At 39.1% G+C, this 18752-nt stretch overlaps 1 protein-coding gene across 12 annotated transcripts in view; it reads right to left on the bottom strand.

The window, feature by feature from the left end:
• Positions 1 to 18752, bottom strand: part of SCML2 (Scm polycomb group protein like 2) — a 71754-nt gene that overhangs the window by 41215 nt on the left and 11787 nt on the right. For 5 of the 12 annotated variants that reach the window (XM_056328666.1, XM_056328663.1, XM_056328664.1 and 2 more), the window contains 4 exons: positions 16544 to 16651; positions 11185 to 11253; positions 4807 to 4877; positions 1124 to 1358 (listed from right to left, as the gene is read on the bottom strand). In XM_056328666.1, the coding sequence (XP_056184641.1) occupies positions 1124 to 1358; positions 4807 to 4877; positions 11185 to 11253; positions 16544 to 16565 (397 nt within the window). In that variant the 5' untranslated portion in view covers positions 16566 to 16651. Of the gene's footprint in view, positions 1 to 1123; positions 1359 to 4806; positions 4878 to 11184; positions 11254 to 14593; positions 14710 to 14985; positions 15708 to 16543; positions 16652 to 18752 lie in introns of those variants that run through there. The other 7 variants (XM_056328657.1, XM_056328661.1, XM_056328667.1 and 4 more) reach the window with 5 other exon arrangements.

Raw genomic sequence — 18752 nt, 5'->3', positions numbered from 1 at the left:
AATTTCTTCCCAATACCCAACCTAAATCTACCCTCTTTCTGCTTAAAGACATTACCCCTTGTCCTATCACTACATGCCCTTGTAAAAATCCCTGGTACAAAAATGCAGATCTAAATATACAGGACAATCACAGCAAGGTGATACCACACTTCATTATCCCTAGCAGTCAGTCAGAGTTACCTCTGACTATTCCTTGTATAGCAAGGAACTGTTTGTACGGTTCCCCGTTTAATAAACTTCCTCAGTAAGACTAAGCCCATGCATTATATCTCAGTTTCGGAAGACACGTGATGTTGTCCCCCATATTGCTCACAGAAGGCAAAAGAAATTCTGTGTACTATTTCTAAGCATAGGAAAGCTACACCTTGTTCACGAGCATTACTTGTGCTCACACACTAGTCATGAAAAACTGAGCAGATGTTCCCCAACATGTGTTCCTTTGAGGAAATGAGAATCACACACAATATAAGCTTGTAGTTTCCTACAGCTCTGGAATGCTGTTTCTCCTATCTTAGAGCAGAAGGCTGCAATATCACCACTAACACACCCTATCCTGCCTTTCCCAGACCTCAACCCATTTGCCCAGTGCCCAAGAAATCATTCAGGCTGTCCTGAACTGCTGCACCTTCCGCCGAGGGCTGCACAGGTTGGCTAACAGCGAGCACCTTCTACTGAGCTGCTCTCCCAGTCACCAAAGAGGAACCAGGCAGGTCAGCTTTCCCCAGCTCTTACCAAGGTCTACTCAAAGGAGCACACACAGCATCAAGCAAGAAAACATGGTATCTGTACACACTCCAAAGACAGGGCGTGTATGAGGGAACATTTATAAAATGTGCACGACAGTGTATCTCATCGTCAACAAAGCTGTCAGACACTCCCATTTAATGTTAAGGGACTACTTTAAAAACCCCAAACACAACTCAAACTAATTATTCTGCCCATTCTTATGTCAGAGGAATCCAAAAAGAAGAAAAAGCCACAATGCAATTAGCCTGAATCAGTTTGCTTACATCTTTTTCAATTAAATACTAGTTTGGTGAAATGTTTCACCAAGACAAAAAGGTAAAATCAACTTGTCAAAGCAGTACTCCACGCACATTAGTTCAGAAGTTTTGTTTCTTACCAAGTGGAGGCTGGAGCATGCCCCCTTTCTTTTCGCAGGTCCCAATGGGCTGTATGTCTGAGGAATCCACAAGCCTCCAAAAATCATTTTTGTTGTCACTTCCATCCAGCCGCAACCTTAGCCTGGCACCAGTGATTCCAATTACCGTAGCTATACAAACCGAGGTAACATTGCGAGGATCATGGGCTTCCAGTTTCATACCAACTTTGAAATCGTTTGTAGGTGGAATTCTAGACTACAATAAAAGGTAAAATTAGTACAGATAAATTTACCAGCCAGTTCAATATACAGCTTTCATTCATCCAAACATATACAAATGGTAAATATAAAGAAGCCTTTGAACTTGTGTTCACCAGCACGTGTTTAATGTTTAGCAGCAAGTCAGAAAAGCCAGCCAACAGCTACCATTTCAGATACTTGATGTTCCTACTGAATAAACATGACTGATTTCTAAAACAAGACTTACGCTAAGAAGGGTAACAAGGGAATCTGGATGAAGATATGAACATAAAGATGGGGGAGCAGCGATTAATACTTGAAGTGAATGGAAAACAAGGACATCCGGAAACATGCCAGTCAACTGAAAAAAGCCTCCAAACCAACTCACACAAAAAAAACAAAAACAAACAAACAAACCAAACTCAGAAGCCCTTTTCTGCAGCTCTTCCAGAACAAAGCTGCTCTTGAACACAGATGCCAAGAATTGTAGGCAGCCTTCCTCCTGACACTTAAACCCCATAGCTATCCCACACAGACTAATACAATCTGAATCCTAATATGGGAGGCAGGTAGAAAAACCAAAACCATGGGCATTCATGCTCACAAGATTCACATGTTCCTTCTCCTGCCTGCCTGACCAGGTCAGGTGGGGATCCCATAGTAAGTAGACAAGGGTGGGCTTATTTGTCTGGGTACACAGAAAAAGGCTGAAGAAATCTGCTACCGTAATAAGTGTTAGTTTGTCTCCACCACATTTAATTTTTTTAAATACATCTTGCTCTATTTGCTGTGGTGTGCAGGTGCACTACTTACAACACACCCTAGATCAATAGCAGTAGCCCTGGAGGAGCCCAAGCCCAAAAACAGAGGAGAGTAATATTCAGTGAACACTGAGTGTAGCATCTGCCAATGCTGCATTTAGACAGCAGGCTGTCTGAAAGGGGAGCCTAAGCATATTAAATTTAAAGGGCAATTCAATTTCAGAATATTGCTTGTCAACCTGTTATTTTCTACAACCATGAAAAGCAACTGAAACTGAGAAACTGGGGAGTTTGTTTGTTTGTAGAAAAGGTGAGCTTGTTTAAATAACAATAACTCAAGGCATTCTACTCAAAAGGTAACTCCCCCATGCCTGTCCATCCTTTCAGCAAAATAACAAAATCCACTCAGTGTTTTAAGCTCTGTTCAAACCACAAGGGACCGAGTTTTTTAATTTAAAATTTTCAACTGCTTGAAAAAACTTTCAGGGTGAGAGAAAGGGATGTGGAATGCACCAAAATTGTAAGTAGTAATTAAAAACAACTTAGAGCAACAGATAAAATACCTTCTAAATTAAGATAAATACTTTAATCAATTTCCATTAGCTGTCTGTGCTTGTATCTTAATTTATGGTAGAGACTTTAATTTATGGCTCCCTCAGTCATTTTTAATTACTACAAAATTAAAACTTTGTAGAATTCCCACAGGTCACAAATTCTGGATATAATTGTCAAATTAAGCTTCTCTCTGCTATTTGTTTTCTGGGTGGCCACAGCAGTATATTTCTTTGCATTACACAGAGTGATAATGACATGTAGAATTCATGTGTAACCCAATAAAAGTCAAATTAGTCCTACAGAAATCTCAAGCACTTTAGTTTCTAAAATCTGCAAACACTGTGTAGTGAGAGGAGCTAGCTCTGCACTAATTAACTTTGCATATCACTTTCTACTTAAAGGTCAACTCTTAGAAAAACTGAAAGTCTGCATATGTAAATTGTTTTGAAATTTTCTATGCACAAAAATTAAAGCTTTTCCTTCCAAACCACACGCTTCTTAAGCAATCCAGGTCACTTGATTTTATCTAGCTCCAGTCAATGCATGTCACTTAAGCATCTTTATTTAAGGTGTTACTCAGTTGCCCAGTTTGGACCTCTTGAGCAGTAGTAGAGAAAAGGAAGGTGCAAGAAAGGCACAAAGAAAGGCTTCTGAGCGGCTTTCTGCAGTAGCTACATCTCTCAGGAACATACACACTCTGGTCATGGTGGTCTATGGTCTGCGAGTATGGCATTGACCTCAGAATGATCCAGGGGTACACTACTGCCCTCTGCCCCTACCCAAGCAGAGTTTGAGGTCTCTGCCTTGAGCTGCTATCCACTGTGAAAAACACGCGCTGTAGAATTAATTTCTGAAGCTGCACTCAAACAGAGCTTTGGGCACTACTATTCTTAGCCATCTCTCATCAAAAGCAGCACGTGAGGGGCTCTTTGACCTTCCTCATCTGCAAACAGCAAGCTGAGATTCAAGATCTACTACAAGGAAATGCTCCCACCTGCATTTCTCTCTCCCTGTTCTCCATTCCTGCAACAACTACAGATTCACTGAGTGATGGTTCCTCTCCTGAGACTATTCCATTTGCGTTGCTTTTTGTTTGGTCGCCAATGGAGGCCAGTAAGATTTACAATATCATCAGACTACCAATGAACCCTAGAAGATACCTTTCTGAACACGTCCAATCCACTAAACTAGACATGCACCGCTTGTCACACCTATTACAGTTCTATCAACCTGAACTATCCAATTCCTTCAGCATCTATTTTCCTAACACAGTGAAGGCATACAGACCAAAACTCATCCTATTTAACTTTACGCAGCTAAGATGCTCCTCAGATTGGAAAAACAGTGGCCCCAGCTCCTTCAATAGTGAAAAAGATGCCTGCAGAGGTCGACTCAGTCTCCAGAGAGCCGAATAACCGGAGGTCATTAGCTCACACAAGATGGTAGATTTAAACTGCACCTGCAACTACATACCAAACCATTGCGGGGAGGGCAGGGAAACCAAACTTGTAGGGCACAGCATAGAATATGAAAATAGTACATTAAACACCCTTCATTATAAATCCAGTATTTCCTTTGTATTCCCATATATTCCTCTTGATTTATTTTTTTTAACTTCAGTATCTGTTACTCCTTTGAAAAAAGCACTGTGCTCAGAAAGAGACAAAATTAAAACGTATTTGAGAGATCCAGAAAAGTGGTGAATAAACTCCACTACACACCCACATACATCTTGTAGCTAGCCAGAACTGAAAGGACTCTTTCAAAAATGGGGCAGGAGAAAGGCTCCTCTGATGATCAGCCAAATTAATTTTCACTAAAACTATGGTACCTCTAAGATTACTGGAAAAAGTAGAAAATACTTTTGAACTCTGATAAGCCTAGCGGTTTTCATTAACTAGTCTTTTTTTAAAAAGAAAACAGAGTCCAAAGCTACAATTTTAATGAAACCCTCAAAGTTTGGCTTGAGGCGGACACCAAGTATGAAAAACTTCAGCAGCTAGCATCTGCCAAAACTGTAAGCTACTGATAACTCCAGATCAAAAGAAGTCAAATGGGAAGTTTGCAATCAGTCTGAACATAAAAATTGCTCTAGGATCACCCTGTAACACACACGTACACACACTTGCAAAATAGTATCAGGCATACCTGTCTGAAACAATGTAGAGGAGCAGCCACTGATTCAGTTTCTTTCAGATAATCATCCCAATTAAACTGTTCTGGAAGACATAAGAAAAAAAAAAAAAAAAAAAAAAAGACCACACAGACCATTTTTAAAGGCAACTTAAGTTAAAAGGGGAGTTAGGGAAAGAAAGGGACAGAAAACCCCAACTATCTTATAGAATAATCTTTTTTTTTCAAGAACAGGATTACTCTCAAATGGAAAACCCCCCACCTTTGAAAAACATTCAACCCTTGAAAGAATTTTAAGAGCACCGTTAATTCATAGGTGCAATCACACAATAGGCAAAATCAATATAAACCTTCCAGATTATTTTTTTGTGGGGTTTTTGTTGTTGTCCACATACAAAGATAAACGTCAGGGTACCTAGATTCAATTCTCTGCATAAGGACGTTCCAAGCATCCTCGTACAAATCATGTTACCCTTTCTGTATTAGATCCCCTAACAGCAGGACTGATAGGATAACCTCATAGGAATACTGAGATGATATATGTTGAAAAACATGGACATGTAGATTCTGTTGAAATGTATTTATTTCTATATATACTACCCCAGTCCACTAGAAAGCAAAAGGATTAGCACAGCCTTCCAACTGCATCTTTGCCTCTTTTCATCTAAAGTCTGGTAAAGGTTTCTTTTGGTCCGGTAAATATTATTGCAATGTTCAGCAACAGAATCATGGTATTTTTTCCAGTGTTAATATTGTCATTGTTTATGTGCATGGGTGAGTGTAATCTGCATTTAAGTTAATCGGTGTTATCAGTTTTGCATGAATGGAACAGTATGAAGTACTAACGTCAAAGATATAAGCAAGCATTACTTACATTAATATGAAGCACAAGAGAAAAACTACAACGGAGCAGCTCATGTTTTTGTTCCTAAATTATCTAAGTGAGCTCTTTTGCTTATTTTTCTTGTTTGGACAGCTGGCATCTTGCTGATGTTCCTGAACAGTAAAACATCCATGAACCCCAAAATGATGCAGCGATGCCACCCAGTGGCCCCACACAGCCTGTCGCAAGATCCTCCGTGACAATGGAGGGACCGCACCAGGCATATCAGTAATTTTCCAAAACGCCACTGGGTACAGGAGAGAGAAGCAAAGAAACAACCAGAAAATGGCAGCATTTTCCAGCACTCGCACACTGCTTCTCTGAAGGATGCACGGTGGCTCGAACCCAGTCTGCCTGCATTAGCAGAGCACTGAGTTGAAAATACATAGTGCCTCAAGCAGAAGGGAACTACTCCCTTGGCCTGCTGAGATCCTCTTTTTTTGGCTTAACAGACTCAAAAGTGTACGAGTGATTTGTCCTTGGCACTGCAGAGGCCATGGGGTTGTTAGCTATGTAACAAGTCAGTATAATCACAAAAGCTGTTAATTTGCTGGTCTGAACTGTACGTAGGCTGGTAACAAAGACATTTCCATACAGTATCTTGGAAATCCACTTATTTTGGAATGGGAATTTTATTCACACATTTATACAGTTACAGTTACATCAAATTTGTATTACTTGCAAAAGGCAGGGCAAATTAACTTAAACATATGTTATATATTTGTATTTCAGGAAGGCATGCTCAGGAAAACGACTCTTCAGAGCTTTCTCCAGAAAGCAGCCTCAAGATCCATTGCTCTTTTCACTGACAGGCTAAGGAGGCTGCCAAAATTAGATACAATTAATTGCTAGCAAAGTTTCATCTTCTAAAATGTCTTCTTTGAGTCTAATAATGCAGTTTCCACTTCAGGTTGACTTCTGTTGTGGGTTGGTTTTTTTTAAAAAAGTTGTTTTTTAAATTTTACCAAGGTAAAACTCTGATTAAAGTATAACTAAATCTAGCCAAAAAAACCCCACGTTAGCCACATCCCAGCTGTCTCGGATCTAACATGACTAAAAGCTGTAATCACAAATCACAGCCTCACTGTGTTAAGGACCATATAAATGTAGATACTTCAGAGACAGCAGCTTTCACCAGGAGAAACCCCATTCACCTTCTCCAAAAAAATTATCTCTATATACCAGCATTTCCCAAATGATCTCAATTATTACAACAGGACTGTAAATTTGGTGGGATGACTCCAGAGGGAAACAAAATAGTGGCTTTTTTTTTCCAGGGAACATTTACTAGAAAGACACATAAGGTAACACAAGCGGTCAGCTGCACATAAAGCCAAAAGGAAAACAGCATTGCCTGGCTCCCTGCTTTAAATCCTGAGTATCAAAACCTCTTTCATCAAGCAGAAATGACCTGAAGTTTAAATTAGAACCTCTCCACCTGTGAAGATACGCTGTATTAAATTAAAGCCAGGCTCTCAGAGATGGTGCTAATTATCATTTAATTACTGCAGTCATAGAAATAGGAGATGAATGTATGCTTGCAACATGTAAGATGCATGTCTAGGAAGATAATCACATTGAAAAAAATCTCTATGCAGAAAGCTTCTCTGTATTCTCCATGTGCACATGTAAAGAAGCAGTTGTTTTATATATATTTCTAATTCTAAAGCTCCTGAAAACATGTGATTTTTGAGAAATAGAAATCCTTAAGAAAATAAGCTCCCACTAAGTGACGTAACATGCAGTTCTCTTCCCACTCAAACCTGCAGGCTGAATTAAACAGCTTACAAAAAAATCCATTATGCAACAAGCAAAACTTTATAACCCACCAGTGAAGTATAAACTAGAGAGAGAAAGGAATTTTCACAGTGAAGAACAAATCAGCATATACAAGAAACAGGGAATACCTGTTGACCCATGGGTCAACAAACCTTGTTGCCTGCAATGTTGTATAAATACCCTATTGCTTCTTGTCAGACCTGCCAATCACAAAGTAACTCAAGCTAAAAGGGACCCCAGGAGGTCTATAGTTCAGCCTTCTGCTCCTTCAAGGTTCCATCACCCTCAAAGTGAAGATTTTTTTTTTCTTCCATCAAGTGTGAATTTCTTGTGCTCCAAGCCAGTGTTTGCTGCTTCTCATCCTTTCACTGCACTTCTGAGAGAAGCCTGGCTCTGAACCCTCTACAGCTGCCTGTCAGGTAACTGAAGATAGCAAGACAATCTCCCATGAGCTTTCTCTTCTTTTGGCTGAAGAAATCATTTTTCTAGTTTCAGTACCAGTTTTCTGCTTACATATTGCATTCCAGCTCCTTCATTTTTTTCGTGGACTGCCAGCCAGTTTGCTCCAGTATAGCAGTGCCTTCCTTGTTCTGGGGAGCTCAAAAATGAACACAGTACTCCAGATACAGTCTCACAAATACGAAAAAGCAGCAAATCCCGGCTCAGCCTGCCGCCTACAGTCTTGCTGACAGGACCCAGTATGCAGTTGACGTATTTCACCACAAGAGCACACTGCTGGCCCATACTCAGCTTGCTGCCTGCCAGGATTCCAGGGCCTTCCCTGCAAAAGTGCTTTCCAGGCAGCCAGCTTCCCTCCTGGGCTGCTAACAGGGCTCCAGTCTGCCCAGGAGTGGGAGAGGCTCTCTATTTGCCTTTGAATCTTACAGGGATCCTGCCAGCCCATTTCTCCAGCGGGGGGGGGGGTGTGTGTGTGTGTGTGTCCATCTGAAGAGCAGCTCTGCCTTCCAGCCTACAAGCTACACCTCACAGTTAGATGCTGCCCACAAACTAGCTGACAGCAATTCCTGTCCAACCATCCCCGTCTGCCAGTACACCATAAAATAGCATCAGCCCAAACGCTGACTTCTGAGAAACGCCACTAGCTATCAGCTGCCAGGTGGACCTTGTACTGTCTGGCAGTTCAGTCAATTTCCATCCACCTATCCAAACCACAGCTCACAAATCTGGCTGAAAAGACACTACAGAAACTATACCGCAAGCCTTGCTAAAGTCGAGGTGAACCACTGCTCTGCCCTTGTTTACAGAATCACTTACCACAAAAGGCAATCAGTCATGCATGGTTCACACTCAGCAAACCTATCTCAGCTGTTCCTAACCTCATCTTTGTCCTTTATTTGCTTGGAAATGACTTCCACGAGGATTTTCTCCATAGTTTTCCTGAAGACTGAGGTCAGGCAGACCAGCCTGTAATTCCCCGGGTGCTCGCTTCTTGTCCTTCTTGACACTGGGCATACAGTTTGTCCTTTTCCAGTCACCATGAAACTGCCCCTATCACTATGACCAAATGAGAGAAGCCTCACAGTGACAACAGTCAACTACCACAGCACCCTTGGAGGCATCCCATCTGCTCCCATGATTATATGAAAGGCCAGTTTGTTGAACCGGTCCCTGTCTTCTACTGTACTTAATGCCTCATCTTCATTTAAGTCAAAGTTTTACAAAATTTAAATTGAAAATTTAAGCTCTGAGTTAAGCGTCACTTGTAGGTAGGCAGAATTTAAGGTTCTGGTTTATTTAGGTTAGTTTAATACAGTATCACCATAGCCTAAACACTGTTAAAGCTGACAGAGCACCCTGTGTCTTCTCATCTCATCCTTAGGTTCCCCTGGCATGCATCTGAGACTTCTGACACAGAGATGTACCTTTTCTAGTCTTTATCCCACAGTCTCTCTTGGTCAGAGATGAGGTTTCCTTTTAATTTTGGTTTACATACTCTTGCACACATAGTACTTTAACTGTAAGGTACTTCATACCCTGCTTTATACCATGTACCTCCTTCTATATGTTGTGATCATTCAATTAGAGTTTTTCTCCTCCTCCTGTCTTTCTCTGCCTTAGTTTCCTTTTTCACCAGTTCTCATATCTCTGTATCTCCCCTTCTCGTTAACTTTTCCTGTCACACATCCCCCTGAAAACTCTGGAGATTTCCTGTTAGCATTGTATTGCATCTTTCTTCATCCAGCATCAAGACACTCGCTCCTCTTCCTTGCCGCTAACAAGCAAAAACACAGGATAAAAATCTCTGTCTCATCTATAGACAAATCAGAGATCTTGGATGATCTTGAGCAAGGCACTCATCTAAGTGTTTGACAGAGCCTGGACTAGAATTCATGAGTAAATTCAATGCTCAGACACCAGATTAACAGCATAGTCCTGAGCGGAATAACAGATGATAGAATAAGTCTTGCCTGCTTAGCCCCGCTTTTCCACAAAGCTTTTTCAACACCTTGCTCTCTACCACAGGAGGCAGGGGTGTCTTCCAGTGACTCATAAAATATTGTTATCTATGTATGAAAAGCACTTTGCTGGTGGGGGATGTCTTATGGGGCTCTGTCATGTCAGACAACATTATTTTAAAACACAGACATGCTACCTGAGTCCAGTTTGACTTGGAGCTCCTCCTACACTGCAGAAGAGCAAAACCAAGACACAAATACACTTCCTTTCCTGTCTCAAAGTAACAAGGAAAAATAACAAAGATGACTGCTAGGATCCCAAGAAACAGAAGAACTAAGTCTGGCAAATGTAACAGCTGAAAGCTGTACTACGGCTGGTGGTAACAGGATAATGTATCTTTTATGCAAAGCCATCACCCCAACTACCCAGCCATGGTGTCAGTATCTCAGCACATTTGTCCAGTGACTACACTATTTGTAAGGACTCCTCTGTCACTACTCAAGAAAAGCTCTGAATCACACCATCTATTCGGAGTCTGAGGGCATGGAAATGTAAGCAGAGTAAGAGTTTAAGCAACCCAGTGATATTGAGAACTAATTAACAACTCTAAGAGATTTCTGCTTCCATCAACAGTACTCATGACACTTCTTACTGCTGCTGCTCTCTCACTGCAGCCCACAAAAGCTAAACTGCCAGCGATTCAATGTATAGGCTTGCCTTGTTGCACCTGTTGAGGATAGTAGGGGCTAAGTTTGATAAGAAGCTGGATCATTTCTGGCAAGTGTGTAGTTTCCTCAGGTTATTATAATAAACACAACTGATTTGAAGACAGAATTTGTTTAAAGTAAAACTAAAATCCTTGACAATTCAGTCCAGTTAGCAATCCTAAAAACTCAGACTTTGGGTTTCTTTGGTGCCAGCAAACATATTAAGGAAAGAGAAGATAATTGCAGCAGAAAAGGCATGCAACTGGGAAACACATGATGAGAAGAACAGAAAAATCAGTAATGAGCTAAAAAAAAAATAATCATGTTTACACAGCATCTTTGATTATATACCCAAAAGCTACTTGTTTTGACTAGTAAAAGTATGAGGCTCAAGTCAAGCAGTTTCAACCATCATTTTCTGTACCAAAACATACTTTCTTAACAGTTAGACAAAAGCAATGTTATAACTACTAACATCTAGAGATGGAAAAAGAAAAAAAAAAAGCAGCTTCAGGAAATACAAAGTACAAAGATTTGGTGCAATCCAAATACACACTTTTTCTTTTAGGATACCTTAACTAATAACCTGACAGCTGCAATACCTACCACTTTTTAAAGATGTGTTGTTTCCCTGCTGATTCTGTCCATCTTTCTCTTTTTTAATATTCTTTGAATCTAAAAGACAAGATTCCATTACATAATAAATGTAATATTCACATCATAACGATGTCCAGCATAACACAGAATGCTTTCAAACAATACAAAATGCCTTATTCCAAATACTGACTTTTATTCATTTCAGTGCATAGTCAAAAAGGTATTTGTACTATAAATTTAATCAGTGCGCTATTTTTCTTTCAAAACATATTGAGAAGTACAGCATGAAAAAGCAGAGCTTTTGTCGACTTATATTACATTATCAGAATAAATCTAGCTGCAGAAAATGTAGTATTAGCTCCACAAAGAGCAACCCTGCCCTAATTTTTTAACAGCTTTACTCAAGCTACATGCAATTTGAGATCCTGAAGATCACTGGATATCTTTTTAAATCTTGCCTAGACCACTATGAACTGAGAAACAAGAAAAAAAACAAAACCAACCCACGCTCAAAGCGTATTTCTGAGTTAAAGATTCCATTCTATATTTAAATTCTTCAATATTCAAATGCAAGCAACACAGTGCAAGTCAGTTATTTATAAAAAAAAAAAAAATCAGAAGAATCTATCTTCTCTGTCATTCATCTCCCCACACATACAGAAAGGAGTCAGTCATATTTCTTTTTTTGTCATATTTCAGCATGAATAAAACACATAGGGATACAGGGAGGCCAGAATGGAGAGAATTGAGGGAGTCAGTTCCACATGTTCCTTTCAGTCTTTAAAATACACTGGGGTTTGGTGACCTGCTTTTGACGCTCATGGGCTCAAGCACAATTAAAATATGACACCGAGTTGGCAACCAAATGCAAGTACATTTTCAGATTTAAAAAGGTTATCAGCCTCTGTGTGTCAGAATAACTCTCTTGGTTTGCGAACGCCTCAGCATCGGGAATGGGGCTGCTCCTCTGGGAAGCCATATGCCTCAGCTCATGCCTTGGGTCATCCTAGTTAGCCTGAACTGTTACATGTGAAGGGCTGGCTCGCTTGTATCCAAAGATCATGTTGATAGCTGATTCCTGGATTTACTCACATTTAAGTCTTTAGCTATCGATTGGGTTGCTTTGAGCAGGGTGGGGAGAGGCCCCAGGTGGCGTTGGTCAGGGACATTAAAGCCTGTTGGTGTACTCAGAGTCAAGACACCTTTCAGGAATAATCCAGGTCCCACAGCCCTAGAAAATATACCTCCAGCTACATACCTGCTCAAAATATGCTGCAAAAATATTAACCTGTTAATATTAATATCTCCTAAAGCAGGCATGGAGAGTACCACAGTTCCTTTGAAAAGAAAGAAAATGCTATGTCTACTCCTTGACAGTCTTCTTTCTTGACTTACAGGCTCTTTCTTTTGGAAAAAGCTTGCTTTGCAACATTTTCTGCTTGATAGGTTCCCAAAGAAAAATTCTTCAGATGGACCCGATGAAATGCTTCTGGATGACACGCACAGAGCTCTGATCCCAGTACTTACTCAGGAGTAGGGCATTAACACACCCAAGCGGACACCCTTTGTCCTCACAACTACTGCCAGTGGGAATCTGAGAAAGGGGTAGTGTTAAAGCTAGCTCAGTAACAACAACAAGACACAAGGTTAACATGCACCTCTCCTTCAGCCTCTTTAGGATTGAACTGAATCCAGCTAGTTTTCTACTGAGCAGTGGCAATCACCAGCAGAGCCTTTTGTGATGTTCTACAAGCTGAGTTAGTCAGGCTTTCCCTGAAACAGTCATGAGACCATTGCACACATGAGGCTGACAGTTCACAGAATAGATAACTTCCCAATCCACTTATTTCAGAAGAGGAAATCCAATGGAGACCCACATAAGAGACTTACTGAAGAAAAGAACTAATAACTGTTTCCTGTGAACACCCAAAACTTGAAAGGACAGTCGTGAACAATGCCAGATTTCAAACAAGATCACAGCCTTTCACGAGACATCAAGAACAGGTGAAAGAATGAAAAACCACAGCCTGGACACCAGATGAGTTCTCGCCGACAGCCACCACCCAAATTATTTATTTCCTGTACTAGTTTGGTTTAGTGCCTGTCCCACAAATATCACAGCAAACATGAATGTTGAAATAGAACACCCTTGAAAACACGTTTTTCTTATCATCAGCCATTAGAAAATTATGAGAACAAGAAGAGATGATGACATTAATGAGAAGAAATGGATTCCTCAATAGCACTTTAAAAATCTATTTCATTTGAGGTGGAGGCATCCTCAGCCATATAATGAACTCAAAGTACCATCACTACTGCTTGTTTTTGATGGCCAGAAATTTACTCTAAAAACACTCAAGTACAACTTACCCAGCTCATGCAGAAGCATTCAAAACTAAGTCTGAATAAAACCAAGACTGTTTTTTTCAAAGAGTCCACTTGCTTTTCTGCATTCCAGTCTTCAACACTGGGAAGACTGTTACAAAGCTGGAGTGTTTTGTCTAAGCAGGTGAAAAACTACTAGCAACAAGAAGTACTAACCTGTTTTCACATGAGATACCCTGTATCTACTATCACCTCAGAAAACTTTCCTGCCCTCTATACTTCACAGTTGCTATGATGTCTTGGCCTGGTGTGCCTCTTCCAATGTCAGTTGTTAGGGTGAATAAGAACGTAAGGTTTATTTCCAAAAGCAACATTAAAGAAAATAAGATTTTATTAAAATCAAATTTTATAAATATTAAATACATTGCATTTTTCAAAAATGTGTACCAATCTATATTTGAAATTTTGATATTCTAAATTCTAGTAAATTTAGTTTCAAAAGATCACTGAAAACAAAATTAAGACATGGAAGACATATTGAATCACTGATTACTTCTTCAGCATATGACCCTCAGCTTGGTCAAACCTCAAAAATGAGGTTATGAAAGAGGGAAATACTTCTGCAGGTACAAAGAGTATTTTCTTTTCATCTCCTTCACCTAGCCATATTCGATGACTATTCCTTGAAACCTGAAAAGTGGTCCTGAAAATGGGAACTTTCTTTTTTCATGTTAGAGACAGAAGAGATTATTAGTTCTAGTCTTGAAGCTCATGATGACAAAAAAAATGTCAGTTTAATTCATTATCTTCCTCTGTTCATGAAGTCCATTTTGAAAGAGACAAGTTTCAGTCTACTTTCCAACGTAAAACACACTATGCTTTAGATCATTTATCAGAATATGAACAAAAATGAAATGCTACTTAATCACATGCTACTCAGCTCTCTGAAAAAAAAAAAAAAGAACAAAAAATAGGATACCATTTTCAAAGAAAGCTTTTAAAATACAGTAATACATAAAAGTATATAGAGTTTATATATTTGCTATGTAAATATATATATTCAGCCTGTAATACATACAAGCTAAATACTTACTTTCAAAGCTTCATGAGGTAGTGATTAGAATACAGGACATACCGAAATTACAAAAGCAGCACATTCTATTGTTCACCAACTAACCATTTTTGTGCAGTGCACTTCATAAACTAAAGCTGTAGATACAAAACAAGATTAGAGTATTTAACACAGTGCTTTCTGCTTACCAATTCAAAACCCCATGTGTTTACATTACTCCCACCCTATCTGTAACTACAGAATTCTTCTGGCTGATAAGATTACTCAATAGAAGACAGGCAAGGGCAACCACATCTATCGTGCAAGAAATTGGAGACAAGGAAGGAAAAAAGCTATCTCGACTGACTTGTGAATGCCAAAAAAAAAACCCAACCCAAACACCACCAAAGAAAGCCAACAATCAGAAAAGGCACCTTTAGAATATAAGGTCTGGTACAGATAATCCAGTGTACAGTTCCTCTTACAAACTCCCATGTTGAACTCCAGCTTCTTGTCCGAGATGCTTTAAAAATCCACAACGCTTCTTTCTGGGAAGAGTTAACCTTTCAACAAACAAGGTAATTCCTTTGTTCATGTGCTGGCAAGCATCATGTCTTTCCCACAGAATGGTGTGCTACATAAGGAGGCACATGTGTTATCTTCTCAGATTTGCTGTTTGCTTGCTGTCAAATGTGGGGAAAAAGCAGTTCAGTCGTGCTTCCAATATTTTTGCAGCTATTTCTTAGCCACCTTAATGTCTTCAACTTTGATGAGTGTTCAAAAAATAGCAGGAAACCACGTTTTTCAAAGAAAACCTTTGTCTCTTCCTGATGGACGTGAAACACCTTTGGGTGACAGAACATTTGCTCTTCCATGCCACAGAGTTGCTCACTTTCAGATGAGGTTTATTAAGACAAGCCCAAGACTTACCATCGCTCAGGAAGGGGCCTTCTTAACTCCCTACTACACAAGGTTGTGAGCACCTTTTAGCTACCCTTCACAAGCCTCAGTCCACATAGTTGAGGATATCAAGACAGAGTGAATATGAAATGACTCCTTTCCCTTCTTTTTGTGATTCCCTAGTGAGATCCTTATCTTATCTGCCCAGAACAGGGTGTCTCTTTTCATATATTTAGACAACAGCCATGCAGAAAACCTGCAAAAGAAGGAGATAGGCTTCCTCCATAAACTCTGGGTGCAACAATTAAATGGATGACTCCTGCCATTACAGAAAATCTATTACAGCAAAAGACAATTATTTACCAAGGGAGCACACAAGCACATAAAGCATCTTGAGCTGAAGGTGGAAAGCTCAAGAAAAGTACAAAAGTGTTAGCAGCCTTTTATGGGGGAGGACTACCCATCTGAAAGCTTTGAAAAGCAACAGCAACCTGGTTTCAGACAGTGGGTCTTTCTTCACATTCTCTTTGTTTCACGAACTCAAACACCCTTGTTTCTTCTTTAGTCTCACTATTTTAGCACTTAACTCACAATTAACTTCTGCAGACATGACACAGCAAAAATCACACCTTCGTAGTACACTGTGCATTTGTGGATAAATTTCTTTAAAAAGGATTATTTCATCTTGAAGAGACAGCTGCTAATGCCATTCACTGTGATAAAATTTGATTCCCTGTACTACTCTGTTATCATCCTGCTAAATTATATGCAGTTACAGAATAAAGCACTACATTTTATTTAATATCACATCTAGACATATTCTTCAATTTAGAGTAGAATAATAGCTTCAAGGCTGTCACAGGACAAAATCTCTTTGCCTGAACTTGTAGAATTCCAGGATAAGCCAAATTTAGCATACTTACTCTAAAACAATGTGAAGTTTAAATTTACCTGTATTCAGTACGTATCATAAACTGTCTTCTTTAATCTAACAGCACAGTAATTGTCAAGTAATATACTACCACCTTCAAAAAGATAATTTAGCAGGTTTCCTATTTTCTTTCCTCTTGGATAAAAGCTACCAGGCCTTACCTTTAGCTGCTGTTCTCCCCATGGTAACACTTCTGTGATCTCCTCTCTCACAATAAAAAGGCTGAAGTTGAAAGACCAGTTAATTCTTCCTTTCAGCACAACAGTTTCCTGTGGAGTAGTAATACAACAAGTTAGGGGGGAGGCTGTTGTTGGGGTTTGGGTTTTCTTTTTTTGGAAAGAAGGATTTTTTTGTATTGGTGTATAATGATCTTGCTGCTTTCAAGTTGCGAACGTTTAACAAACTGTGTGTGGAAGAACAGCATGTAAACAGTCGATATTTCAAAGTAGCAAGAGAACCCAAACTCTTATTTCATTTAGACAGTTAATTCTATAATTATTTGCATTCTCTGTGGATTACTAATAAAAAGAAGGATATCAAATGTGCTTTATTCCTTTTTCCCCAACAAACAACACTGAAAAATGGAAGAAAGAAGACTTTTATACATAACCCACATGTACTGCCTCACTTGTACAGGGTTAAATAATCATCAATTTAAACATCTTCAGGCAAAACACACTATCTTGTACAACTACAGTGGAAGGGGGAACAAAACAGCCATGTAAGAAATCCACACAAAGGCCCAAGTGCACACTGATACCCCTGCCCACTAGGACTTGTAACAGCGCAGAGAACTTTTTAAGGAAACGCTAACTGCAGATAAAAGCAGCAAAACACATTCTTGTAGCATTTAGAAACCAGAAGGGCCAGATTAGTTAACTATTGTAAAACAGCAAAACAAACTTGTGTGTGTTACTGTGATTTTCTACTCCACCATCTAGGTTTTTTGAATTTTGACTATTTTCAATTCAAGTCAAACTCATTTGAAGCTTTCTAGCCTTGAAGTAACAAAGCTAGCAAGTTTATTATCCTTTTCCATCAACTTTTCAAGTAATAATGGGTAAAAATACATTCAAATTCCTGAATTATCTTCTTTGATAATTTCCTTTCAAGGAACTCTCGTGAGGTTAAAATTTACTTCAACAAAAAAATCAAGATTTATTAAAAAAATGTTATATAGGTGCATACTTTTCCCAAAATAAATTTTGCCAAAGGTAACATTTTTAGAAGCTACAGCTTTGCTGTGTTATTTAAAAAAGTTGAAAAACAAGTTATCAATACAGAATTTCTTGAATCTTGTATTCGCATGCTAAAAAAATACATGTACATGTTACATATAACAAGATAGGTATCATACAGCTGAGCATTTTCCTGAAACTGTGACATTTCAGTGAAATTTCTAGGAACTTGCACACTATGGTGATGGATTGCATGTTGAAAACTTTATACAGTGCATGTATACCATGACTGAAATTAATTAAATATGGTTTTAAAAATGCCAGTGACTGAAGAATTAATTTAGGGTCTGTGTGCTGTGTGTGAACATGCTGGATGGTTACTACAAAAACTCTCAAGACTGAGACTTGGAAACAATTATAAATAAAACTGAATATTACCATAAAATAAGCAAGTTTTGCTACACAATAGCATTCATAGCATAAGTGATCATCAGGATTAAGAATAGAAATCCTTTTAAGCAATCAAATTTTAAATACTTGATACTTTAATAGACTAAAAAAAAAATTCAAAGCTTTTCCATTGCAAGTTACAAATTGTGAAAGGTGATGCAGCGTCAAAGTTACTGTTTTTACAGATTACTTCAAAACAGTGCATGGTTTTTATCTTTTTGTTCGAAGTACCAGATTGCACTTGGTGCAGTAATAAAGATTCCAACCCCGCAGTGATAGTCATCAAGTTTAGCACAACCGGAGTGTCTGTCAGAACATAAAAAGGATTCCAGCTTTTCATTAGCTTGTGTTGTACCAGATCGGCTATTTACAGCATGCCCACCAGCCTGTTAAAAATATAAGACAACTGAAAGTTCTGAAGGCACTACTTAAAATGAGGCAATCCCAACTGCAGGAATACAGTATATCACTGTTTCAAAGAGGTGCTACTTAAAACTCAGTTACACCTAAGTATTCAGTAGATAGCGTTGTCACAGAAGACATTCAAAACTAGTATTTCTGAGCCTCTATCTAGCAACTGCTACATGCTGCTCAGTTACAGCAATCTGGAAACTAGTTACCACCAAAACAGAGCCAGATCAATCTGAAACAAAGTGGAACTTCTTTTGCAGGAACAAACCTAGAAAGAGCTTTCCATCGCCTTGCGTAATTCAGCTGCAAACCGTAAGCAAGGCAGTTATGT

The sequence above is a fragment of the Falco biarmicus genome, chromosome 2, assembly GCF_023638135.1.
Source record: "Falco biarmicus isolate bFalBia1 chromosome 2, bFalBia1.pri, whole genome shotgun sequence".
Lineage (NCBI taxonomy): Eukaryota > Metazoa > Chordata > Aves > Falconiformes > Falconidae > Falco > Falco biarmicus.
The sequence above is the reverse complement of the archived record's forward strand: the minus strand, read 5'-3'. Positions and strand labels throughout refer to the sequence as shown.